At 44.6% G+C, this 26,951-nt stretch overlaps 1 protein-coding gene across 1 annotated transcript in view; it reads right to left on the bottom strand.

Annotated features, from left to right (window-relative positions):
* The window catches only part of LOC134945630 (cytoplasmic phosphatidylinositol transfer protein 1-like), a 124,345-nt gene that overhangs the window by 24,830 nt on the left and 72,564 nt on the right, over positions 1-26,951 (bottom strand). Inside the window, exon 3 of the mRNA XM_063935050.1 lies at positions 999-1,147. Within this exon, the coding sequence (XP_063791120.1) occupies positions 999-1,147 (149 nt within the window). The remainder of the gene's footprint in view (positions 1-998; positions 1,148-26,951) is intronic.

The raw sequence follows: 26,951 nt of genomic DNA, 5'->3' as shown, positions 1-26,951 counted from the left end.
AGTCCGGGCCCTGAAAATCTATGTTTCCAGGACGGCTAGAGTCAGAAAGACTGACTCGCTGTTTATCCTGCATGCACCCAACAAGCTGGGTGCTCCTGCTTCTAGTTCTAAGCAGACCATTGCTCGCTGGATCTGCTCCACGATTCAACTTGCACATTCTGCGGCTGGACTGCCGCATCCTAAATCAGTAAAAGCCCATTCCACGAGGAAGGTGGGCTCTTCTTGGGCGGCTGCCCGAGGGGTCTCGGCTTTACAACTTTGCCGAGCTGCTACCTGGTCGGGATCAAACACGTTTGCAAAATTCTACAAGTTTGATACCCTGGCTGAGGAGGACCTTGAGTTTGCTCATTCGGTGCTGCAGAGTCATCCGCACTCTCCCGCCCGTTTGGGAGCTTTGGTATAATCCCCATGGTCCTTACGGAGTTCCCAGCATCCACTAGGACGTCAGAGAAAATAAGAATTTACTCACCGGTAATTCTATTTCTCGTAGTCCGTAGTGGATGCTGGGCGCCCATCCCAAGTGCGGATTGTCTGCAATACTTGTATATAGTGATTGCCTAACTAAAGGGTTATTGTTATGAGCCATCTGTTAGTGAGGCTCAGTTGTTATTCATACTGTTAACTGGGTATAGTATCACGAGTTGTACGGTGTGATTGGTGTGGCTGGTATGAGTCTTACCCGGGATTCCAAATCCTTTCCTTGTTGTGTCAGCTCTTCCGGGCACAGTTTCCCTAACTGAGGTCTGGAGGAGGGGCATAGAGGGAGGAGCCAGTGCACACCAGTAGTCCTAATTCTTTTTTAGAGTGCCCAGTCTCCTGCGGAGCCCATCTATTCCCCATGGTCCTTAAGGAGTTCCCAGCATCCACTACGGACTACGAGAAATAGAATTACCGGTGAGTAAATTCTTATTATTTGAGATCTTTAAAACCAAAGGGGCTCAGGCAAGTGCTGCAGTTTCTGCTGCTGATTTCCGGGAATAAGCGTGAGGGACTCTCACCTTGACAGATGGACCCGTTTTTCTGTGTACTGTCCAGCGCCGTAGACAGGGTCATGATGTGCCTGGTTCTCTACCACCTCCACTCCCTCCCCTCGCTCGCTCTCCTGGTGGCTGTGCTTGCTGATAGTGTACAGCTGCCCAATCCTGTACTGTTGGAGACACAAAGTGTTAGAGCGGACAACCTACAGATGAAGAAGAATAGACGAAAATTCAAATATACAGTAACCAACAAAAGCACAATAGTGTTCTATCAGCAGTCTTGCAAGTTGCAGTTTGGGTGCACACTTTGGATCAAGGAGGGCTCTATCTACCTTTTGCAATGTTCTATATTTTAATAATGATCAATTAAAATAAACAATTAGGGTGTAAAAAGTTACTGGAGTACTTGAAATAGGAGTTTTGCCATAAATTACCTGTTGAAAACTAGGGCACACACTCTTTGCTACCATTTGACATATTGTGGATGTTGTTTGTTTCTATGTGGCAACACATGGTTTTATTATTTGAAATGTATCTATTGAATGGCAGCAAGAGTGTGTTTCTGAGTTTACAACAGGCAATTGCAGGTAGAACTTCTATTTTAAACATTAGAAGTTATTAAACTATAAGATTTTTAATTAGGCAACTGTTTGAAATGGGGTGCGGTCAATTTACCTACAATCAAAATTCAGACGGTCAAAATCCCGACAACCATTAACAGACGGTCAAGATCCCAACAAGGTCAAAATCCCGACATGTTCAAAATATCGACATTTAAAATTCCGACATGGACAAAATACCGACATTTAAAATGTCGTCAGGTCAAAAAGTCAACATAAGTTTTTCATTGAAATCGACTTTTCATACTTTACCATCCCAGTGGACCTGGAGGGGGAATATAATAGCGTGCCGAGAGCAACAAGTCGACATACACACCAAAAAAAATAATATGAAAAACGCGTGTTGACTTTTTGATCTGTCGACATTTTAAATGTCAGTATTTTGACCTTGTCGGAATTTTGACCTTGTCTGGATTTTGACCGTCAATCAATTGTTGTCGGGATTTTGACCGTCTGGATTGTGATTGTAGGTATTTCATAATAATAAACCCGTTTGAAACAAATAGTTCACATGCAGGGCATGCTGACACCTGTTGTTCCACAACAGATCTGCTCACAACAAGCTTGGAAAAATGAGGCAGATGTGAACATGTTCTGAATTTTATCTTTTTAGGCTTATTTGCTTTGGTAATGTATTGCCATATAAAATAATGGAACATAAGAAGCATATGTATTACGGCTACGGTATCTGGACTCTAGGTTGACACCAATTAGGTCGACACCCATTGGACGACAGTGGATAGGTCGACACTAGAAATAGGTCGACACGGCCATTAGGTCGACACGCAAAAAGGTCAACATGGGTTTTAAAAAAAATGTTTTACTTTTTCATACTTTATGATCCACGTGGACTACGATTGGGAACCTGTAACTTTGCCCACAGCATGGCGAGTGAAGCGAGCCATGAAAGGGGACGCGGTGCAGTAATCGGGGTTCCCGGTCACTTGACGGAGAAAACGACACCAAAAAAACATAAAAAATTCATGCAGACCTTTTTTTATGTCGACCCAATAGATGGGTCGACCTATTTCAAGTGTCGACCAATGTGTGTCGACCTAATGGGTGTCGACCTAGAGTCCCATACCCTACGGCTACACCTGTCTCGGCTCAGCAGAAGCTACAGATTTTATCTGCGTCTGGTGCTGCGAGTAAGCGGAATAATAGATCTACCTACTGTAATTATCACAATCAATATCACAAAATGTTGCAGTTTTACTGTGTAAAAGCAAAATGTCATTTATGCACTACCACAGAAATGCGCAATACAATCAGGCATAAAATCTACATCTGACTAAATGTCACGCCATGAGACAAATGCAGGGCTTTTTTTATTATTTGCGTAAAAGTCTCGTGAAGAGGACGCAGGAGTTGGTAGGAGGGAGCGATAAGACGTCTTCTCTCACATTGAAGGCCCTTTTCTGGCCCAACACCCATGAGAATGGACGCTGCCAATTTGCAGGAACATGTGACATCACTGACACTCAACATAACGAGGCTTGGAGATTTGCAGACTGGGGTTTGGGATTTGCAAATTGGTTCTGTCGTGCTAATAAAACAAATTGTGACAGTCTGGAAGCATGACATACATTTCAGAAAACAGTCTTCAAATGCACATTTCTAGAATTCATAGGGTGAGATGTAACAAGCCTTGGAGACAGATAAAGTGGAGAAGAGGCTCAAAGCATCCAATCAACTCGTCTCTCATTTCATAAGACTGTGGTTCAAAAATGTCAGAAGCTGTTTATTTTTTGGGGGCAGATTCTCCACTTTATTAAACTATAAGATTTTTAATTAGACAACTGTTTCTCCAAGGCTTGACACGTGTCCCCCTTTATCTGTAAAGTCAAATACATTATCAAATAACGCATCACTTTTTTTTACCAGGAGAGATAATGCAGCGGTTCAATGAACAAAAAGTATCCGGACTCTGGGTCGACACCCATTAGTCGACACACTTTGGTCGACAGTGAATAGGTTGACACTAGAAATAGGTAGACACTGCCATTAGGTCGACATGAACAAGATCGACATGAAAATGGTTGACATTAGTTTTTCACATTTATTTATTTATTTTTTAAACTTTTGCATACCTTCCGATCTATGTGGACTACGATTTGGAACGGTAACCCGTGCTGAGCGCAGCGGTAGCGGAGCAAGGCACCTTGCCCGAAGTTCGCTCGCCATGTGTTAGTGCCGAATTGAATTTGTATATTTTATTTATATATATATATATATATATATATATATATATACATACATAGACGCACAGTAACAATGGTGCAGCACACAGCCTAAAAAATACTTGGGAGACCAATCAGGTAAGTCAAAGTTTCAGTGCCCTTTATGCACTATCGTCAGGATATATATATCCTGACGGTAGTGCATAAAGGGCACTGAAACGTTGACTTACCTGGTTGGTCTCCCAAGTATTTTTTAGGCTACCATTGTTACTGTATACTTATACGGCTGTATATGTGAAGGCACCAGCGTGGTATTATTGGAATCAGAGAGTGCCGGTCCTATGCTTCTCTCTCTCTCTCTCTCTCTGGGTGTAGTAATGCTGACCGGCGGTCAGGAGACCGCCGGTCAGCTTACCGACGCCGGGATCCCGGCAGCATACCGATGCCGGGATCCCGGCGGGGAGGGGCGAGTCCCTGTTGGTCGGCTTGTCGACCATCGGGATAGTGACCCGTCGGGCTGGTGGAGGAGGTCATGTTACTGTCGGTCAGCTGACCGGCGGTCACATGAATACCACCCGGTACGGATTACTCGGGCTTGCCTGGGGGGACCAGGTCAATTTAAGAGATGGAGCAATGGTCCCTGTGCAGTGTTTCACAGGGAACTGTATGCAGGATGGGTCATAGCCACACCTCCACATTTGGCCACACCCCCCCTAGTACCAGGGCCTGTCTGATATCTCGGCGGCCCTACCTGCCATGCCTCCTGATTTTCCACTGGTTGATCTTACATGGCCTTCTCTTGCACCCTGAGGACCCACTCATCCTAGATGCTTTTACTCCACCGGAGCACCACCTGAAGTCTGGGATAAATTGGTCACCCACAAACTGGCCCTGCCCACTGGTATTCTGCCCACTAAAGCCCTTACTAAATTCATCCCTCATATGAACTTGACAACTCTGAATGAGAGGGGTCACCATGATGAGGTACCAGCTCCCTCCCTCGATGAGGCACCAGCTCCCTCTCCATTCAATTACTTGTATGACCCCTACTGTTATACAGCTAGAATTTCCTTCTGGTTTCTCCTGCACCTTACCATATCACCCTAAATCTCCCTCACAAACGTAGTGGGAGATGGCCGGTCATATGGCAATATCCCACGCCTCCCATGATTGCCAATGTAGTGGCAAAGATACATTTTAATTTTGGAATGGAGACTGCAGGTGATCCCTTCCCCTCCTTGTTAAAATGGTTCAGTTAGTATGAGTGCCTCACAGGCGGAGAGAGGGATCCGCAGGTTCTCCATGACCGAAACGCCTTATGCCATTCATTCTTAATGTCCGTGAGATTTAAGTAGTATTTTATGTTTTGTTTGTACCCCGTGTGTCGTTATTGTGGACTTTTCATGGCACCTTCTTTTCTGTACCCTATAACTTGAAACTTGTTTCAATAAAGATTATTAATGGGGGAAAAAGTGACAGTGTTCATGCTAAGAATATTTAAGTTAGTGGAATTCACTTTATTGGTTGATTATTATTGTTTCCGTACATTTTTAAAGCACCCATTCGCCTTATCTATAATGGGTGCAGGGTGTGTGGTGAACACAGGCCTCTGGTTCCAGGGGGACTCACGCCGTACACCAAGATAAATGATACTTACCTCTCCGAAGTCCCGTGTTGGCCGGTGCTGCAGACAGAAACCATAGGGAAAATGGCACTGCAACCATTTTCCCGGAGAGTCAAGCATGTGCAGTAGAGGCATCTTAAAGGACATTTTCCCGGAGACCTGGGCATGCACGGTGGACTCTGGCACAAAGCCAGAGTCTACTGCGCTGCCAGAGAGGAAGGGGCTCACATGCAACCTCTCCACTCTTACACCATCTCCGGACTGTGGGGAAAACAGAACATTAAACAAAATAGGAACATGCAAGGTCATCAAAATAAAAGTCGACAGAGTAACATACAGTAGCACTGGGAATTAGACATAGGGATAACCATTGGCAGCTGATGGGTACCAAGCATAGATGGTTTGCCACCAATGGTCGAGGGTTTTGACAACGAAGGCAGAGATCTGATGGTTCTCTACCATCAATGGCACAGCAGGCAGAATCCCCCACCACCTCCCTCCCTGGGGCAGGGAATGAGGCTAAGCCCTGTGCCCAGTCCCTACACCACTAAAACCCATCCCTTCAGTGATTGGTCTGCCACCTGCCAATCCCCACAGCAGGGATATCCATCGATCGGTGCTAACCGCCAACGCTTATTTGGGTGCGGCACGGTGAGCTCCGATATACCCCACGGTCTATAAAATGTCCAGATGTCTTAACCAAGGTGCCATACTCAATCTCATTTGTGCTGGAGAAAATGTGGCAAAGCACCAGATGTACTAAGCGTTGAAAAGTGATAAAGTAGAGAGTGATACAGTTCCAGCCAACCAGCTCCTGTCATTTCTCAAACACAGCCTGTAACATGGCAGTTAGGAGCTGATTGGCTGGAGCTTTATCACTCTCTATTTGATCATTTTTCAACGCTTAGTACATCTGGCCCTTAACTATTCATACCGTCTGGACATGTCCGGTAATAGGGCCTTTTTATCTATCGATGGGTGCAAACCATTGATGGTTCCCTATCTATGGCTCCCCGTCATCGATGGTGGCCAACAATAATTAGTGCAGGAGCAGAGTGTGTGTGTGTGTGTGTGTGTGTGTGTGTGTGTGTGTGTGTGTGTGTGTGTGTCAGGGTGGAGCTGTGTATGTGTGTGTGTGTGTGTGTGTGTGTTAAGGTGAGGCTGTAAAAAAGGAGGCCATCCGTGGAGAGCGGGAAGGACATGTTGGAGAGTACAGATGTATAATAAGAATAATGGTCAAACAACACTCCAATACTGTATTTATCTTATATGAAGTGCACAACTCATATCCAAATAATTAGGGTACTTGATGACAGGAGAATGGCGAGGGGCCATATAATGAGGCCGCACTCACAAGGATTTGGCAGCCAAATAATAAACGAGACTCCGAGGCTGCATTATTAATGCCTTGTGTATTCTTTGGCAAGCTTTTTATATATATATATATATATATATATATATATATATATACATATACATACACATACACACACACACACACACACATATATACATACATATACACGTACAAGTACGTCAGGGTTGAGAAATTCTTTAAGGTGGAGGAGCTTCATCTATATATTGTTCCCTTTCCCAATCAGCTCAGAACATTTCTGCAATGCTATATTAAGCTCGTCCAGAGGGATGGATGCCTAATAAGCTATTCTGCCAGGACCCTTGTTAACCCCTTTGTTCCCGTGACAGCTGTAACTCTGAGGCATTGGCAGAGAAGCAGCTGGTGATAAAGGAATTAACCCCTGCAGAAAAGCCTGTCCCAGCCTCCGCCAAGGGTTAAGGAGCCTTGCTCCCCACGTCATCTAGTGATGTCATGCCTGCGTTAATGGTGACCTTGTCACCCTATGCTAACGACCCTCCTTTGCTTTAGAGTAATGAGGGATGGGAGCAGCAAGCTTTATTGTTACCTGCGGCTCTCACAATTAGCGCTGGATTCGTTTTGCAGTGACAGCACAGAAAGCGCCTGTCACCCCCTGGTGCGTCAGTAACTCCATCCCCATCCGATACCCCCTTCCCAAGCTGTACGCCACCGTTCCCTTCTCCTCCCAGCTGCACAGCCACCCGCTCCTGTTACTGCTAGACTGAAGCCCCCCACCCTGCTCGCTTCATGGTATTTGGGGGTCTATTATTCAGAAGTTCCCATTATCTTCTATGGTGCTGATATTTACAGACACTGGGAGTGATTCAGACCTGATCGCTGTGCTGCTAATTTTGCTGCCCTGCGATCAGATAGCCGCCGCATGAGGGGAGTGGAAATTCGCCCGTGCACGTATGCGATCGCATGTGTACGCCGAGCTGCAAATGTCCCTCAGTCACCGGACAGCTGCAAATCTGTTCGCACTACACTCACCATCAAATGTTTTTCCCAGTGTGTGCAGTGCGTGCGCAGCCCAGGACTTTCTCCTAGAGTGCGAAACAAACAGGCTGATCGGGGCCGCAGCTGATGTCACACTCCCGCCCTGAAAACGCCTGCGTTTTTCCTGACACTCCCAGAAAGCGGCCAGTTTGGGCTACAAAGGCAGGGGACATCCACACTTGCTGCAACTGCAATGCAATTGCGGCGCAATCGCAACTGCATTGCGGTCGCAGCCGCTGGTCAGCATGCTGGGCGGCCCCCAGCATGCGATAGAAACGATTGCAGATGCTGTGTTTTAGCAGAATTTGCAATCCAACCTGAATCGGGTCCGTAGAACGAGAAGTTGCAGTTGTTTGTGCAAACAGAAAAAATAGCAGATATTGAGAATTGCACCCTGTGTACAGAACAAGAGAAGTGGCACTGTGCATGTATACAGAATAAAAGCAGATACTGAGAACGACATGCAATATACAAGAGAAGTGGCACTGTGCAGTTGTCCATGTATACAGGATAAAAGCAGATACTGAGAATGACGTAATATACAGGAGAAGTGGCACTGTGCAGTTGTCCATGTATGCAGAATAAAAGCAGATACTGAGAACGACATGCAATATACAAGAGAAGTGGCACTGTGCAGTTGTCCATGTATGCAGAATAAAAGCAGATACTGAGAACGACATGCAATATACAAGAGAAGTGGCACTGTGCAGTTGTCCATGTATACAGGATAAAAGCAGATACTGAGAATGACGTAATATACAGGAGAAGTGGCACTGTGCAGTTGTCCATGTATGCAGAATAAAAGCAGATACTGAGAACGACATGCAATATACAAGAGAAGTGGCACTGTGCATGTATACAGGATAAAAGCAGATACTGAGAATAACATGCAATATACAAGAGAAGTGGCACTGTGCAGTTGCCTATGTATACAGGATAAAAGCAGATACTGAGAATGACATGCAATATACAGGAGAAGTGGCACTGTGCAGTTGTCCATGTATACAGGATAAAAGCAGATACTGAGAATGACGTAATATACAGGAGAAGTGGCACTGTGCAGTTGTCCATGTATACAGGATAAAAGCAGATACTGAGAATGACGTAATATACAGGAGAAGTGGCACTGTGCAGTTGTCCATGTATGCAGAATAAAAGCAGATACTGAGAACGACATGCAATATACAAGAGAAGTGGCACTGTGCAGTTGTCCATGTATGCAGAATAAAAGCAGATACTGAGAACGACATGCAATATACAAGAGAAGTGGCACTGTGCAGTTGTCCATGTATACAGGATAAAAGCAGATACTGAGAATGACGTAATATACAGGAGAAGTGGCACTGTGCAGTTGTCCATGTATGCAGAATAAAAGCAGATACTGAGAACGACATGCAATATACAAGAGAAGTGGCACTGTGCATGTATACAGGATAAAAGCAGATACTGAGAATAACATGCAATATACAAGAGAAGTGGCACTGTGCAGTTGCCTATGTATACAGGATAAAAGCAGATACTGAGAATGACATGCAATATACAGGAGAAGTGGCACTGTGCAGTTGTCCATGTATACAGGATAAAAGCAGATACTGAGAATGACGTAATATACAGGAGAAGTGGCACTGTGCAGTTGTCCATGTATACAGGATAAAAGCAGATACTGAGAATGACGTAATATACAGGAGAAGTGGCACTGTGCAGTTGTCCATGTATGCAGAATAAAAGCAGATACTGAGAACGACATGCAATATACAAGAGAAGTGGCACTGTGCAGTTGTCCATGTATGCAGAATAAAAGCAGATACTGAGAACGACATGCAATATACAAGAGAAGTGGCACTGTGCAGTTGTCCATGTATACAGGATAAAAGCAGATACTGAGAATGACGTAATATACAGGAGAAGTGGCACTGTGCAGTTGTCCATGTATGCAGAATAAAAGCAGATACTGAGAACGACATGCAATATACAAGAGAAGTGGCACTGTGCATGTATACAGGATAAAAGCAGATACTGAGAATAACATGCAATATACAAGAGAAGTGGCACTGTGCAGTTGCCTATGTATACAGGATAAAAGCAGATACTGAGAATGACATGCAATATACAGGAGAAGTGGCACTGTGCAGTTGTCCATGTATACAGGATAAAAGCAGATACTGAGAATGACGTAATATACAGGAGAAGTGGCACTGTGCAGTTGTCCATGTATACAGGATAAAAGCAGATACTGAGAATGACGTAATATACAGGAGAAGTGGCACTGTGCAGTTGTCCATGTATGCAGAATAAAAGCAGATACTGAGAACGACATGCAATATACAAGAGAAGTGGCACTGTGCAGTTGTCCATGTATGCAGAATAAAAGCAGATACTGAGAACGACATGCAATATACAAGAGAAGTGGCACTGTGCAGTTGTCCATGTATACAGGATAAAAGCAGATACTGAGAATGACGTAATATACAGGAGAAGTGGCACTGTGCAGTTGTCCATGTATGCAGAATAAAAGCAGATACTGAGAACGACATGCAATATACAAGAGAAGTGGCACTGTGCATGTATACAGGATAAAAGCAGATACTGAGAATAACATGCAATATACAAGAGAAGTGGCACTGTGCAGTTGCCTATGTATACAGGATAAAAGCAGATACTGAGAATGACATGCAATATACAGGAGAAGTGGCACTGTGCAGTTGTCCATGTATACAGGATAAAAGCAGATACTGAGAATGACGTAATATACAGGAGAAGTGGCACTGTGCAGTTGTCCATGTATACAGGATAAAAGCAGATACTGAGAATGACGTAATATACAGGAGAAGTGGCACTGTGCAGTTGTCCATGTATGCAGAATAAAAGCAGATACTGAGAACGACATGCAATATACAAGAGAAGTGGCACTGTGCAGTTGTCCATGTATGCAGAATAAAAGCAGATACTGAGAACGACATGCAATATACAAGAGAAGTGGCACTGTGCAGTTGTCCATGTATACAGGATAAAAGCAGATACTGAGAATGACGTAATATACAGGAGAAGTGGCACTGTGCAGTTGTCCATGTATGCAGAATAAAAGCAGATACTGAGAACGACATGCAATATACAAGAGAAGTGGCACTGTGCATGTATACAGGATAAAAGCAGATACTGAGAATAACATGCAATATACAAGAGAAGTGGCACTGTGCAGTTGCCTATGTATACAGGATAAAAGCAGATACTGAGAATGACATGCAATATACAGGAGAAGTGGCACTGTGCAGTTGTCCATGTATACAGGATAAAAGCAGATACTGAGAATGACGTAATATACAGGAGAAGTGGCACTGTGCAGTTGTCCATGTATGCAGAATAAAAGCAGATACTGAGAACGACATGCAATATACAAGAGAAGTGGCACTGTGCATGTATACAGAATAAAAGCAGATACTGAGAACGACATGCAATAAGAGAAGTGGCACTGTGCAATTGTCCATGTATACAGGATAAAAGCAGATACTGAGAATGACGTAATATACAGGAGAAGTGGCACTGTGCAGTTGTCCATGTATACAGGATAAAAGCAGATACTAAGAATGACGTAATATACAGAAGTGGCACTGTGCAGTTGTCCATGTATGTAGAATAAAAGCAGATACTGAGAACGACATGCAATATACAAGAGAAGTGGCACTGTGCATGTATACAGAATAAAAGCAGATACTGAGAACGACATGCAATAAGAGAAGTGGCACTGTGCAATTGTCCATGTATACAGGATAAAAGCAGATACTGAGAATGACGTAATATACAGGAGAAGTGGCACTGTGCAGTTGTCCACGTATACAGGATAAAACCAGATACTGAGAATGACATGCAATATACAAGAGAAGTGGCACTTTGCAGTTGCCCATGTATACAGGATAAAAGCAGATACTGAGAATAACATGCAATATACAAGAGAAGTGGCACTGTGCATGTATACAGAATAAAAGCAGATACTGAGAACGACATGCAATATACAAGAGAAGTGGCACTGTGCAGTTGTCCACGTATACAGGATAAAAGCAGATACTGAGAATGACATGCAATATACAAGAGTAGTGGCACTTTGCAGTTGCCCATGTATACAGGATAAAAGCAGATACTGAGAACGACATGCAATATACAAGAGAAGTGGCACTGTGCAGTTGTCCATGTATACAGGATAAAAGCAGATACTGAGAATGACGTAATATACAGGAGAAGTGGCACTGTGCAGTTGTCCATGTATGCAGAATAAAAGCAGATACTGAGAACGACATGCAATATACAAGAGAAGTGGCACTGTGCAGTTGTCCATGTATGCAGAATAAAAGCAGATACTGAGAACGACATGCAATATACAAGAGAAGTGGCACTGTGCAGTTGTCCATGTATACAGGATAAAAGCAGATACTGAGAATGACGTAATATACAGGAGAAGTGGCACTGTGCAGTTGTCCATGTATGCAGAATAAAAGCAGATACTGAGAACGACATGCAATATACAAGAGAAGTGGCACTGTGCATGTATACAGGATAAAAGCAGATACTGAGAATAACATGCAATATACAAGAGAAGTGGCACTGTGCAGTTGCCTATGTATACAGGATAAAAGCAGATACTGAGAATGACATGCAATATACAGGAGAAGTGGCACTGTGCAGTTGTCCATGTATACAGGATAAAAGCAGATACTGAGAATGACGTAATATACAGGAGAAGTGGCACTGTGCAGTTGTCCATGTATGCAGAATAAAAGCAGATACTGAGAACGACATGCAATATACAAGAGAAGTGGCACTGTGCATGTATACAGAATAAAAGCAGATACTGAGAACGACATGCAATAAGAGAAGTGGCACTGTGCAATTGTCCATGTATACAGGATAAAAGCAGATACTGAGAATGACGTAATATACAGGAGAAGTGGCACTGTGCAGTTGTCCATGTATACAGGATAAAAGCAGATACTAAGAATGACGTAATATACAGAAGTGGCACTGTGCAGTTGTCCATGTATGTAGAATAAAAGCAGATACTGAGAACGACATGCAATATACAAGAGAAGTGGCACTGTGCATGTATACAGAATAAAAGCAGATACTGAGAACGACATGCAATAAGAGAAGTGGCACTGTGCAATTGTCCATGTATACAGGATAAAAGCAGATACTGAGAATGACGTAATATACAGGAGAAGTGGCACTGTGCAGTTGTCCACGTATACAGGATAAAACCAGATACTGAGAATGACATGCAATATACAAGAGAAGTGGCACTTTGCAGTTGCCCATGTATACAGGATAAAAGCAGATACTGAGAATAACATGCAATATACAAGAGAAGTGGCACTGTGCATGTATACAGAATAAAAGCAGATACTGAGAACGACATGCAATATACAAGAGAAGTGGCACTGTGCAGTTGTCCACGTATACAGGATAAAAGCAGATACTGAGAATGACATGCAATATACAAGAGTAGTGGCACTTTGCAGTTGCCCATGTATACAGGATAAAAGCAGATACTGAGAATAACATGCAATATACAGGAGAAGTGGCACTGTGCAGTTGTCCATGTATACAGGATAAAAGCAGATACTGAGAATGACGTAATATACAGGAGAAGTGGCACTGTGCAGTTGTCCATGTATGCAGAATAAAAGCAGATACTGAGAACGACATGCAATATACAAGAGAAGTGGCACTGTGCATGTATACAGAATAAAAGCAGATACTGAGAATGACATGCAATATACAAGAGAAGTGGCACTGTGCAGTTGTCCATGTATACAGGATAAAAGCAGATACTGAGAATGACGTAATATACAGGAGAAGTGGCACTGTGCAGTTGTCCATGTATGCAGAATAAAAGCAGATACTGAGAACGACATGCAATATACAAGAGAAGTGGCACTGTGCATGTATACAGGATAAAAGCAGATACTGAGAATAACATGCAATATACAAGAGAAGTGGCACTGTGCAGTTGCCTATGTATACAGGATAAAAGCAGATACTGAGAATGACATGCAATATACAGGAGAAGTGGCACTGTGCAGTTGTCCATGTATACAGGATAAAAGCAGATACTGAGAATGACGTAATATACAGGAGAAGTGGCACTGTGCAGTTGTCCATGTATGCAGAATAAAAGCAGATACTGAGAACGACATGCAATATACAAGAGAAGTGGCACTGTGCATGTATACAGAATAAAAGCAGATACTGAGAACGACATGCAATAAGAGAAGTGGCACTGTGCAATTGTCCATGTATACAGGATAAAAGCAGATACTGAGAATGACGTAATATACAGGAGAAGTGGCACTGTGCAGTTGTCCATGTATACAGGATAAAAGCAGATACTAAGAATGACGTAATATACAGAAGTGGCACTGTGCAGTTGTCCATGTATGTAGAATAAAAGCAGATACTGAGAACGACATGCAATATACAAGAGAAGTGGCACTGTGCATGTATACAGAATAAAAGCAGATACTGAGAACGACATGCAATAAGAGAAGTGGCACTGTGCAATTGTCCATGTATACAGGATAAAAGCAGATACTGAGAATGACGTAATATACAGGAGAAGTGGCACTGTGCAGTTGTCCACGTATACAGGATAAAACCAGATACTGAGAATGACATGCAATATACAAGAGAAGTGGCACTTTGCAGTTGCCCATGTATACAGGATAAAAGCAGATACTGAGAATAACATGCAATATACAAGAGAAGTGGCACTGTGCATGTATACAGAATAAAAGCAGATACTGAGAACGACATGCAATATACAAGAGAAGTGGCACTGTGCAGTTGTCCACGTATACAGGATAAAAGCAGATACTGAGAATGACATGCAATATACAAGAGTAGTGGCACTTTGCAGTTGCCCATGTATACAGGATAAAAGCAGATACTGAGAATAACATGCAATATACAGGAGAAGTGGCACTGTGCAGTTGCCCCTGTATACAGGATAAAAGTAGATACTGAGAATGCTATGCAACATACAAGAGAAGTGGCACTGTGCAGTTGTCCATGTATACAGGATAAAAGCAGATACTGAGAATGACATGCAATATACAAGAGAAGTGGCACTGTGCAGTTGCCTATGTATACAGGATAAAAGCAGATACTGAGAATGACATGCAATATACAGGAGAAGTGGCACTGTGCAGTTGTCCATGTATACAGAATAAAAGCAGATACTGAGAATTACATACAGTATAAAGAACAAGAGAAGTGGCACTGTGTATGTGCCACTGCACATGACTGACCATACAAAATGAAAAAAGATACCAAGAATAGCATCCAATATACAGAACACGAGAAGTAACACTGTGCAGTGGTTCATTCAACCAAAATAAAACGTTATGACCTTTTACTCTTATATCCACCTATTAGACTATTACATTTGTAAGTGACATTCCTGTGTGTGGCAGTACATGTTAGACGTGCTCCCTGTTTTATAGGTGCCATGTAAGGCACAAACATTCACTAACTGTATGAGAACCACTCCGGCGGCTTATTCTTGGTGCACACAGGGGCTATTTAAGCATCTGTCTCTCTTGCTGCTACTTCCCAGTTAATGAAGGGTTAATGGCACGGTAATAAAGTACAAACCAATCAGCTCCTAACTGTCATTTTTCAAACACAGCCTGTAACATGACAGTTTGGAGCTGATTGGCTGGTACTTTATCACCGTGCAATTTATCACTCTCCAAGGCTTGATAAATCCAGCCTAAGGGGCTAATTCAGTAAGGATAGCAAATTCTACTAATCAGCAGAATCTGCTATCCTTTTGCACGCATGCTGGGGGCCGCCCAGCATGCTGACCGGCGCCCCCCCTGCAACAAGCAGAAATTGCGATTGCCTCGCAATTTCTGCTTGTCAGCAGAAACTAAGGTTGACTCCTGCCGGCGCAGCTTAGCTGCGGCCGCAGGAGTCCCGGCAACATCTTACCTGTTGCGGCCGCTTCTGCCTGAGCCCTGACACGCCCCTGTTCGCGCCACACTGCCCACTGTTCGGGACGCCCCGCCCCCGCAATGCTCCGTTTCCTCCCTAAAAATGGAGCGTTGCCGCCCCCCTCCCGCCTCTGCCTGATTGACAGGCAGAGGCGAACGCATTTTCTGCGGCCTCCCACAGAAAGTGCGGACGCATGTGCAGTATGGCCCGCTGCGCATGCGCCCGCACCACCACCGCAAAAAATTCCGGTTGGATCGCGATTTGCTATCCAACCTGAATTAGCCCCTAAATCTGGACCAACCAAGCATGAAGACATTTTTGGACCGCTATAATGTAGCACTGGGACCTGCACATTTTCTCGCTTACTTCATGGACCCACGTTAAGTTAGAAGCTCTTAAGTTTGCCAAAGAAAAATATCCACATTCCAATCCCCTTCTACCAACACAAGTCCCACGGATAAGCACCCCTGTTTAATGACCTCTTATTTGACCATGATGTTGTGTCACCAGGTTTATAAAAATCCGATATTAATAAATAAAAAAATTCCGATTTCAATAAAAAAAATTATATACATTTTTTCTTTTCTTTTAAATCATACTTTTTTTTTCACCCCTGGTTAATGGGTTGTGGAAAAAAAAGTATGATTTTAAAGAAAAGAAAAAAATTTTGATTTTTTTTTTTTTTTTTTTTATTGAAATCGGATTTTTTTTATTTATTAATATCGTATTTTTATAAACCAGTGTGCATTTTCCACCAATCTAGAACTCTGATAGAATGGAGGCATGGTCATTTTAATAAGCAGCAAAAGCATGGTTAAATAGAAATAATCTGAAAGTAAAAATCAGAGCACTTCCACACTGCGCACAGTACCGAACATCAGTACCGTTATTCCATACAAGAAAAGATTGTAGTGCAACATTGTATTTTTGGATCATGTAATAAAAATAATAATATAATAATAATAATAATATAAATTATAATTACCCATAAAACAGAATGAGCACATCACACAAAATAAATCCTGAAAAACGGTATCTCCCGCCAGATAAAAGAAGGTTAGAGGCGCATCAAAAAAAGTCTATGGTTCCTTCCCAGGACTCCCCAAGTCTTCAAAGACAAAAACGCTAATTTTTCTCTTTCTGGCATTGATGTAATATTTCTCTCACACCACTGACTATACTTGACGCGTTTCGATATTTAATATATTTCTCTAACGTCCTAAGTGGATGCTGGGGACTCCGTAAGGACCACGGGGATTAGCGGCTCCGCAGGAGACTGGGCACAACTAAAGAAAGCTTTAGGACTACCTGGTGTGCACTGGCTCCTCCCACTAAGACCCTCCTCCAGACCTCAGTTAGATTCTTGTGCCCGGCTGAGCTGGATGCACACTAGGGGCTCTCCTGAGCTCCTAGAAAGAAAGTATATTTAGGTTTTTTATTTTCAGTGAGACCTGCTGGCAACAGACTCACTGCAGCGAGGGACTAAGGGGAGAAGAAGCGAACCTACCTGACTGGTGGTAGCTTGGGCTTCTTAGGCTACTGGACACCATTAGCTCCAGAGGGGTTGATTGACAATATGCTTTGTGCTACTCCCACTCTACGGATTCTTGAAAAAGATGTTAAAGCGTGATACATTTACCACATAGTATTATCACAGCATGGAGAGAGATAACGTGGAGAGAGATAAAGCACTCACCAATCAGCTACTGTCATTGTTCAAACACAGCCTGTAACATGGCAGTTAGGAGCTGATTGGCTGCTACTTTATCTCTATCCATGCTTTGATAAATAGCCCCCATTAGGGACAGATTGGGGTTCTAGATCTGCACCGGCATATCACTGTGCGGGCACGAAAAGGGGGTGTGGTCATGGCTCAGGGGGGCGTGCCACGAGTCACAGGAGCCTGGCCTTGCGACACGGCCCATCTCTCTTATACGCCAGGTGGCCAAGCAGAGAATCAGGAGGCGGAGCTGTGTGGCCACATCGGCCCATTAGGCCATCGCCCCTTCTGGTATTTGCTAGTCCGGCCCCGCTCCCCATTATGTTACCTCATAGTGAAATATCTACATGGATAGTAACATAGGAACATAGTATCTAAGGTTGAAAAAAGGCAATTTGTCCATCGAGTTCAACCTATTTGTGGTCTCCTATGCAGGATTATTTGGTCTAAAATTTTGACTGATGCTGATGTCTGCCATTGCGTTTTATCCCTCTTTTTATAGTAACTATAGTGCGTGACTATGCACCATAACCCTGGATATCCTTATCCATTAGGAATTTATCTAACCCATTCTTAAAGGTGTTGAGGTCTTAAAGGTCCGCCATTACAACTCCCTCAGGCAGGGAATTCCAAACACATATTGTCCTTACCGTGAAAAATAAGATTTTACTCACCGGTAAATCTATTTCTCGTAGTCCGTAGTGGATGCTGGGGACTCCGTAAGGACCATGGGGAATAGACGGCTCCGCAGGAGACTGGGCACTCTAAAGAAAGATTTAGGACTATCTGGTGTGCACTGGCTCCTCCCCCTATGACCCTCCTCCAAGCATCAGTTAGGAACTGTGCCCGGAAGAGCTGACACAATAAGGAAGGATTTTTGAATCCCGGGTAAGACTCATACCAGCCACACCAATCACACCATATAACACGTGATAGGAACCCCGGTTAACAGTATGATAACAAATGGAGCCTCTGAAGAGATGGCTCACAACAAAACCCGATTTTTGTAACAATAACTATGTACAGGTATTGCAGACAATCCGCACTTGGGATGGGCGCCCAGCATCCACTACGGACTACGAGAAATAGATTTACCGGTGAGTAAAATCTTATTTTCTCTGACGTCCTAGTGGATGCTGGGGACTCCGTAAGGACCATGGGGATTATACCAAAGCTCCCAAACGGGCGGGAGAGTGCGGATGACTCTGCAGCACCGAATGAGAGAACTCCAGGTCCTCCTCAGCCAGGGAATCAATTTTGTAGAATTTAGCAAACGTGTTTGCCCCTGACCAAGTAGCTGCTCGGCAAAGTTGTAAAGCCGAGACCCCTCGGGCAGCCGCCCAAGATGAGCCCACCTTCCTTGTGGAATGGGCTTTTATTGATTTAGGCTGCGGTAATCCTACCGCAGAATGCGCCAGCTGAATAGTGCTACAAATCCAGCGCGCAATAGACTGCTTAGAAGCAGGAGCACCCAGCTTGTTGGGTGCATACAGGATAAACAGCGAGTCAGTTTTTCTGACTCCAGCCGTCCTGGAAACATAAATTTTCAGGGCCCTGACTACGTCCAGCAACTTGGAATCCTCCAAGTCCCTAGTAGCCGCAGGCACCACAATAGGTTGGTTCAAGTGAAAAGCTGAGACCACCTTCGGGAGAAACTGAGGACGAGTCCTCAATTCTGCCCTATCCATCTGGAAAATCAGATAAGGGCTTTTTCAAGACAAAGCCGCCAATTCTGAAACCCGCCTGGCCGAAGCCAGGGCCAACAGTATGACCACTTTCCACATGAGATATTTTAATTCCACAGTCTTAAGTGGTTCAAACCAATGTGATTTCAGGAATGCCAAAATCACATTGAGATCCCAAGGTGCCACTGGGGGCACAAAAGGAGGCTGAATATGCAGAACTCCTTTGACAAAAGTCTGAACTTTAGGCAGTGAAGCCAGTTCTTTCTGGAAGAAAATCGACAGAGCCGAAATCTGGACCTTGATGGACCCCAATTTGAGGCCCAACGTCACCCCTGCTTGCAGGAAGTGTAGGAATCGACCCAATTGAAATTCCTCCTTCGGGGCCTTCATGGCCTCACACCAAGCAACATATTTCCGCCAAATGCGGTAATAATGTCTTGCGGTGACATCCTTCCTGGCTTTGATCAGGGTAGGGATGACTTCCTCCGGAATACCCTTTTTCTTTAGGATCCGGTGTTCAACCGCCATGCCGTCAAACGCAGCCGCGGTAAGTCTTGGAACAGACAGGGTCCCTGCTGCAGCAGGTCTTGTCTGAGCGGCAGAGGCCAAGGGTCCTCTGCCAGCATCTCTTGAAGTTCCGGGTACCAAGCTCTTCTTGGCCAATCCGGAACCACGAGTATGGTTTTCACTCCTCGCATTCTTATTATTCTCAGTACCTAGGGTATGAGAGGTAGAGGAGGAAACACATAAACCGACTGGTACACCCACGGTGTCACTAGAGCGTCCACAGCGATCGCCTGAGGGTCCCTTGACCTGGCGCAATATCTTTTCAACTTTTTGTTGAGGCGGGACGCCATCATGTCCACCCGTGGTCATCCCCAACGGTTTACCCGCATTTGGAAAACTTCTGGAAGAAGTCCCCATTCTCCCGAGTGTAGGTCGCCCATCGGAGAATCCTTGTGGCTTCTGCCATCGCCATCCTGCTTCTTGTGCCGCCCTGTCTGTTTACATGGGCGACCGCCGTGATGTTGTCTGATTGGATCAGTACTGGCTGGTTCTGAAGCAGGGGCCTTGCTTGGCTTAGGGCATTGTAAATGGCCCTTAGCTCCAGAATATTTATGTGAAGCGAAATCTCCTTGGAAATTTCTTCCCTGTGTGACTGCACCCCAGCCCCGAAGGCTGGCCTCCGTGGTCACCAGGACCCAGTCCTGTATTCCGAATCTGCGGCCCTCTAGTAGATGAGCCCTCTGCAGCCACCACAGCAGCGACACCCTGTTTCTTGCCGACAGGGTTATCCGCTGTTGTATCTGTAGATGGGACCCGGACCATTTGTCCCACAGGTCCCACTGGAACGTCCTTGCGTGGAACCTTCCGAATGGAATTATGCTTCGTACGAAGCTACCATTTTTTCCAGGACTCGTGTGCTTCCACTGGAAGAAACACTCTTTTCTGGTCTGTGTCCAGAATCATTCCCAGGAACAGAAGACGTGTCGTCGGGACCAGCTGTGACTTTGGAATATTGAGAATCCAGTCGTGTTGTTGTAGCACTTCCCGAGAGAGTGCTACCCCCACTACCAACTGTTCTTTGGACCTCGCCTTTATCAGGAGATCGTCCAAGTACGGGATAATAAAAACTTCCTTCTTGCGAAGGAGTATCATCATTTCGGCCATTACCTTGGTAAAGACCTTCGGTGCCGTGGACAACTCCAACGGCCGCGTCTGGAACTGATAGTGACAGTCCTGTACCACACATCTGAGGTACTCCTGGTGCGGAGGGTAAATGGGGACATGCAGGTACGCATCCTTGATGTCCAGGGAGACCCTGTAATCCCCCTCGTCCAGGCTCGTAATAACCGCCCTGAGCGATTCCATCTTGAACTTGAATCTTCTGATATAAAAGTTCAAGTATTTTAATTTTAAGATGGGTCTCACCGAACCGTTCTGTTTCGGTACCACAACCATTGTGGAATAGTAACCCCTTCCTTGCTGAAGGAGGGGCACCTTGACAATCACTTGTTGTGATTATAGTGTTGAATAGCCACCAACACCGCCTCCCTGGCAGAGGGAGGTGCCGGTAAGGCAGATTTTAGGAAACGGCGGGGGGAAGAACGTCTCGAACTCCAGCCTGTACCCCTGAGATACTACTTGAAGGACCCAGGGATCCATGTGAGAGAGCCAACTGGGCGCTGAAATTTCTGAGACGGGCCCCAACCGTACCCGGGTCCGCCTGAGCAGCCCCAGCGTCATGCTGTGGACTTACCGGACGCAGGGAGGACTTCTGCTCTTGGGAACTAGCTGTGTGCTGCAGCTTTTTCCTCTACCTTTGCCTCTCGGCAGAAAGGATGAGCCTCTAGCCCTCTTGCTTTTCTGGGGCCGAAAGGACTGTACTTGATGATACGGTGCTTTCTTTTGTTGTGGGGTAGCCTGTGGCAAAAAAGTCGATTTCCCAGCAGTAGCTGTGGAAACGAGGTCTGAAAGACCATCCCCAAACAGTTTTACCCCCTTATAGGGCAAAACTTCCATGTGCCGATTCGAGTCGGCATCGCCTGACCATTGCCAAGTCCATAACCCCCGTCTGGCGGCAATGGACCTAGCGCTTATTTTTGATGCCAGCCGGAAAATATCCCTCTGTGCATCACGCATGTATAAGACCACGTCTTTAATATGCTCTATTGTCAGCAAAATATTGTCCCTATCCATAGTTATTTTCCGACAGGGAATCTGACCACGCAGCGGGAGCACTGCACAAACATGCCGAAGCAATGGCTGGTCGCAATATAATGCCCGAGTGTGTGACTATATCTTTCAGGATAACCCCCTGCTTTTTATCAGCAGGTTCCTTCAGGGCGGCCGTATCCGGAGACGGTAGTGCCACCTTTTCTGATAAGCGTGTAAGCGCTGTATCTACCCTATGGGGTGTTTCCCAACGTGACCTATCCTCTGGCGGGAAAGGGTACGCTGCCAATAACCGTTTAGAAATTATCAATTTCTTACCGGGGGAAGACCACGCTTCCTCACACACCTCATTTAATTTCTCAGATGCAGGAAAAACTACTGGTAGTTTTCTCTCACCAAACATAATACCCTTTTATGTGGTACCTGGGGTATTATCATAAATGTGTAATACATTTTTCATTGCCTCAATCATGTAACGGGTGGACCTATTCGGAGGGTACACTAGTCTCATCGTCGTCGACACTGGAGTCGGTATCCGTGTCGACATCTGTTTCTGCCATCTGAGGTAGCGGGCGTTTTTAGAGCCCCCCATGACATTTGAGACGCTGGAACAGGCACAAGCTGAGTAGCCGGCTGTTCTGTGTCGTCGACCTTTTGTGTAAGGAGTTGACACTTTCACGTAATCCTTCCATAAGTCCAACCACACCGGTGTCGATCCCGCAGGGGGTGACATCACATTTACAGGCATTCGCTCCGCCTCCACCTCATTATCCTCCTCATACATGTCGACACAGCCGTACCGACACACAGCACACACACAGGGAATGCTCTGACAGAGGACAGGACCCCACAAAGCCCTTTGGGGAGACAGAGGGAGAGTATGCCAGCACACACCAGGGCGCTATATATCACAGGGATATCACATATAAAGAGTGTTTTCCCTTATAGCTGCCTATATATATTGTATACTGCGCCTAAATTGTGCCCCCCCCCTCTCTTTTTAACCTTTTCTGTAGTGTATTGACTGCAGGGGAGAGCCAGGGAGCTTCCCTCCAACGGAGCTGTGAGGGAAAATGGCGCCAGTGTGCTGAAGGAGATAGCTCCGCCCCTTTTTCGCAGACTTTCTCCCGCATTTTTATGGATTCTGGCAGGGGTTAAAAAGCACCTATATAGCCTCTGGGGCTATATATGGTGCCAGTTTGCCAGCCAAGGTGTCAGTATTGCTGCTCAGGGCGCCCCCCCCCAGCGCCCTGCACCCATCAGTGACCGGAGTGTGAGGTGTGCATGAGGAGCAATGGCGCACAGCTGCAGTGCTGTGCGCTACCTTGGAGAAGACAGAAGTCTTCAGCCGCCGATTTTCCGGACCACCTTCTTGCTTCTGGCTCTGTAAGGGGGACGGCGGCGCGGCTCCGGGAACGGACGACGAGGTCGGGTCCTGTGTTCGATCCCTCTGGAGCTAATGGTGTCCAGTAGCCTAAGAAGCCCAAGCTACCACCACTTAGGTAGGTTCGCTTCTTCTCCCCTTAGTCCCTCGATGCAGTGAGCCTGTTGCCAGCAGGTCTCACTGAAAATAAAAAACCTAACAAACACTTTCTTCCTAGGAGCTCAGGAGAGCCCCTAGTGTGCATCCAGCTCAGCCGGGCACAGAAATCTAACTGAGGCTTGGAGGAGGGTCATAGGGGGAGGAGCCAGTGCACACCAGATAGTCCTAAATCTTTCTTTAGAGTGCCCAGTCTCCTGCGGAGCCGTCTATTCCCCATGGTCCTTACGGAGTCCCCAGCATCCACTAGGACGTCAGAGAAAAGCCTTTACGCCGTATTGTGCAGAATCTCCTCTCCTCTAACCTGAACGAGTGTCCACGAGTCATCTGTGTTGATCTAACCAAAAACAGGTCCTGCGCAAGATCTGTGTATTATCCCCTTATATATTTGTAGATGTTGATCATGTCCCCTCTTAGTCTCCTCTTTTCCAGTGTAAACATGCCTAGTCTTGCAAGCCTTTCCTCGTATTCCAGCGTCTCCATGCCCTTAATTGGCTCCATGATATCCTTTTTGTAGTATGGTGCCCAGAATTGTACACAGTATTCAAGGTGTGGCCTCACTAGTGATTTATATAACGGGAGTATAACACTCTCGTCCCTTGCATCAATTCCCCGTTTTATGCATGCTAATATCTTATTAGCCTTCTTTGCTGCAATCCTTCTTTGGGTACTGCTGCTTAGTTTGTTATCTATGAGGACACCTAAGTCCTTTTCCAGTAGAGAATCCCCTTAGTTTACCCCATTTAGTATGTAGGTGTTATTTTTGTTCTTGTTAACACAGTGCATTACCTTACACTTGTCTGTATTGAAGCGCATTCTCCATTTCGCTGCCCATGCTTCTAATTTAACAAAGTCGTTCTGAAGCGACTCAGCATCCTCCTCCGTATTTATAGCCTTACACAATTTGGTATCATCTGCAAAAATTGACACCATGCTCTCTAGACCTTCTGTTAGGTCGTTAATGAAAATATTGAACAATAGTGGTCCTAATACTGAGCCTTGTGGCACACCGCTTAGCACTTCAGTCCAATTTGAAAAAGATCCATTAACCATTAACAGTGTCGAAAGCTTTGGCAAAGTCTAAAAAGATTACATCCACCTCTTTACCCTGATCGAGGTTTGCACTTACTGTTTCATAAACGCCAAGTAAGTTGGTTTGACAGGATCTGTCCTTCACAAATCCATGTTGATTCCTTTTAATTACTTTATTGACTTCAAGGAACTTCTGAATACTATCCCTTAGAATACCTTCCAATACTTTCCCCACTATAGATGTAAGACTAACTGGTCTATAATTACCTGGTTCAGCTTTACTTCCCTTTTTGAATATAGGCACTACTTCGCTATACGCCAGTCTTTGGGAACCATTCCTGATATTACTGAATCCTTAAAGATCAAAAATAGCGGTTTTGCAAGTTCAGAGTGAAGCTCCATTAGAACCCTTGGGTGAATTCCATCGGGACCCAGTGACTTATTAATCTTTAAATGTTTTAATCGGTCATAGACTACCTCCTCACTTAAATAAGTACCTAACGGTGGGATATTCTCATTATTGAGATTGTGTGCTAGTCCCTGAATTTGGTCCTCTCTAGTAAATACTGTTGAAAAAAAAACTAATTTAGTGTGTCCTCTATGTAATTATCATTTTTGCTTAAGACTCCCAACTTGTCTTTTACAGGGCCTATACTCTCCTTCTTTAATCATACAAATGATCTCAGCAGATGGACCAAGATGTTGACATTATCCTATTATTATTGCTTTATAAATGTCCCCCATTGTCAGCTTAATTACGGTTACCAACAAAATAGGAATGACCCACTCAGAGTTCCGCATCACGAAAGGTCACATTGTGAAATGAACTCTGCACTCTGTGGTAGGGAATGTTTACTGCAAGTTCCACAGCGCCAGGGCCCAACGAGCATGATTAAATATTTTCCGTGGAGCGCGTTGTGATATGCAGGGGCCATACAAATAATTGTTAATAATGATAATATATATTTTGCTTTCTGCCGGTGACGACCCAGCGTATCTCATTATACACAGAGCCCAGTGTACTGAATAAACAACCATTTGCTTTAATCATTGCTGAAATGTACACTATGGAGGCACGGCAACGTGCAAAGCAAAAGTGTGTTCCGAATACTTTGCCACCACATCCTGCTGATCAAAGCAAGAGTCTGCCTCGTTACCGGGACCCCTCCAAGGTGGGTTATAGGGCATAAATTTAGTAGGTGCTAGTCTGTCTATAAATCCCCCTCCTCATAAGCAACGTGTCCCTACAATATGGATTTTAATTGGAGTAAACATCCCTACGAAGCAGCAACGTTCTTATACTGGATCACAACAGATGTGCTCCTATCACTTAGATCAGCAGTCATCACGGCAACCGGTTTAGGAACCATTGTCTCAGGTATACCGGAGGTCGCCATTTTGTGGGCAAAATATAAAAAATAGAAACATAGAATTTGACGGCAGATAAGAACCACTTGGCCCATCTAGTCTGCCCATTTTTTTTTATTATCCTTTAGGTAATCGCAATCCTTTTTGAACCTTAATTCTTTGTAAGGATATTCATATGCCTATCCCAAGCATGTTTAAATTGCTCTACAGTCTTAGCCTCTACCACCTCTGATGGGAGGCTATTCCACTTATCCACTACCCTTTCTGTGAAATAATTTTTCCTTAAATTTCCCCTGAACCTGCCTCCCTCCAGTTTCAGTGTATGTCCTCGAGTTCTAATACTTCTCTTCCTTTGAAAAATGTTTCCCTCCTGAACTTTGTTAAAACCTTTGGTATATTTGAAAGTTTCTATCATGTCTCCCCTTTCCCTTCTCTCCTCCATACTATACATGTTAAGATCTTTTAGCCTTTCCGGGTAAGTTTTGTGATGTAGGCCATGCACCATTTTAGTTGCCCTTCTTTGTACACTCTCTAATGTATTTATATCCTTCTGGAGATATGGTCTCCAGAACTGGACACAGTATTCCAGATGAGGCCGCACCAATGACCTATACAGTGGCATTATTACTTCTCTTTTCCTGCTACTGATTCCTCTCCCTATGCAACCAAGCATCTGACTTGCCTTTCTCATTGCTTTGTTGCATTGCTTTCCTGCCTTTAAGTCACTTGAAATAGTGACTCCTAAATCCATTTCCTCCTCAGTAGTTTCCATTATAGTACCCTTGATACTATATTTAGCCTTTGGATTTTTGAGACCCAAGTGCATGATTTTGCATTTTTTAGCATTAAACTGTAGTTGCCATGTTCTTGACCATTTTTTAAGCCTAGCAAGGTCATCAATCATTTGTTTTACCCCTCCTGGTGTGTCTACCCTGTTGCATATCTTTGTATCATCTGCAAAAAGGCATACTTTCCCTTCAATACCATTTGCAATGTCACCAACAAAGATATTAAAGAGAACTGGTCTGAGTACAGTTCCCTGGGGTACTCCACTGGTAACATTTCCCTCCATTTACTACAACTGTCTGTTTCCTATCCTGCAACCAGGTTCTTATCCATTTAACTATTCTATAATCCACCCCCACACTTTCAAGTTTATTTAGCAGTCTGCG

Source organism: Pseudophryne corroboree, chromosome 7 (assembly GCF_028390025.1).
Source record: "Pseudophryne corroboree isolate aPseCor3 chromosome 7, aPseCor3.hap2, whole genome shotgun sequence".
NCBI classification, from domain to species: domain Eukaryota; kingdom Metazoa; phylum Chordata; class Amphibia; order Anura; family Myobatrachidae; genus Pseudophryne; species Pseudophryne corroboree.
Note: the sequence above shows the minus strand (reverse complement) of the source record. Positions and strands in the feature narration are given on the sequence as shown.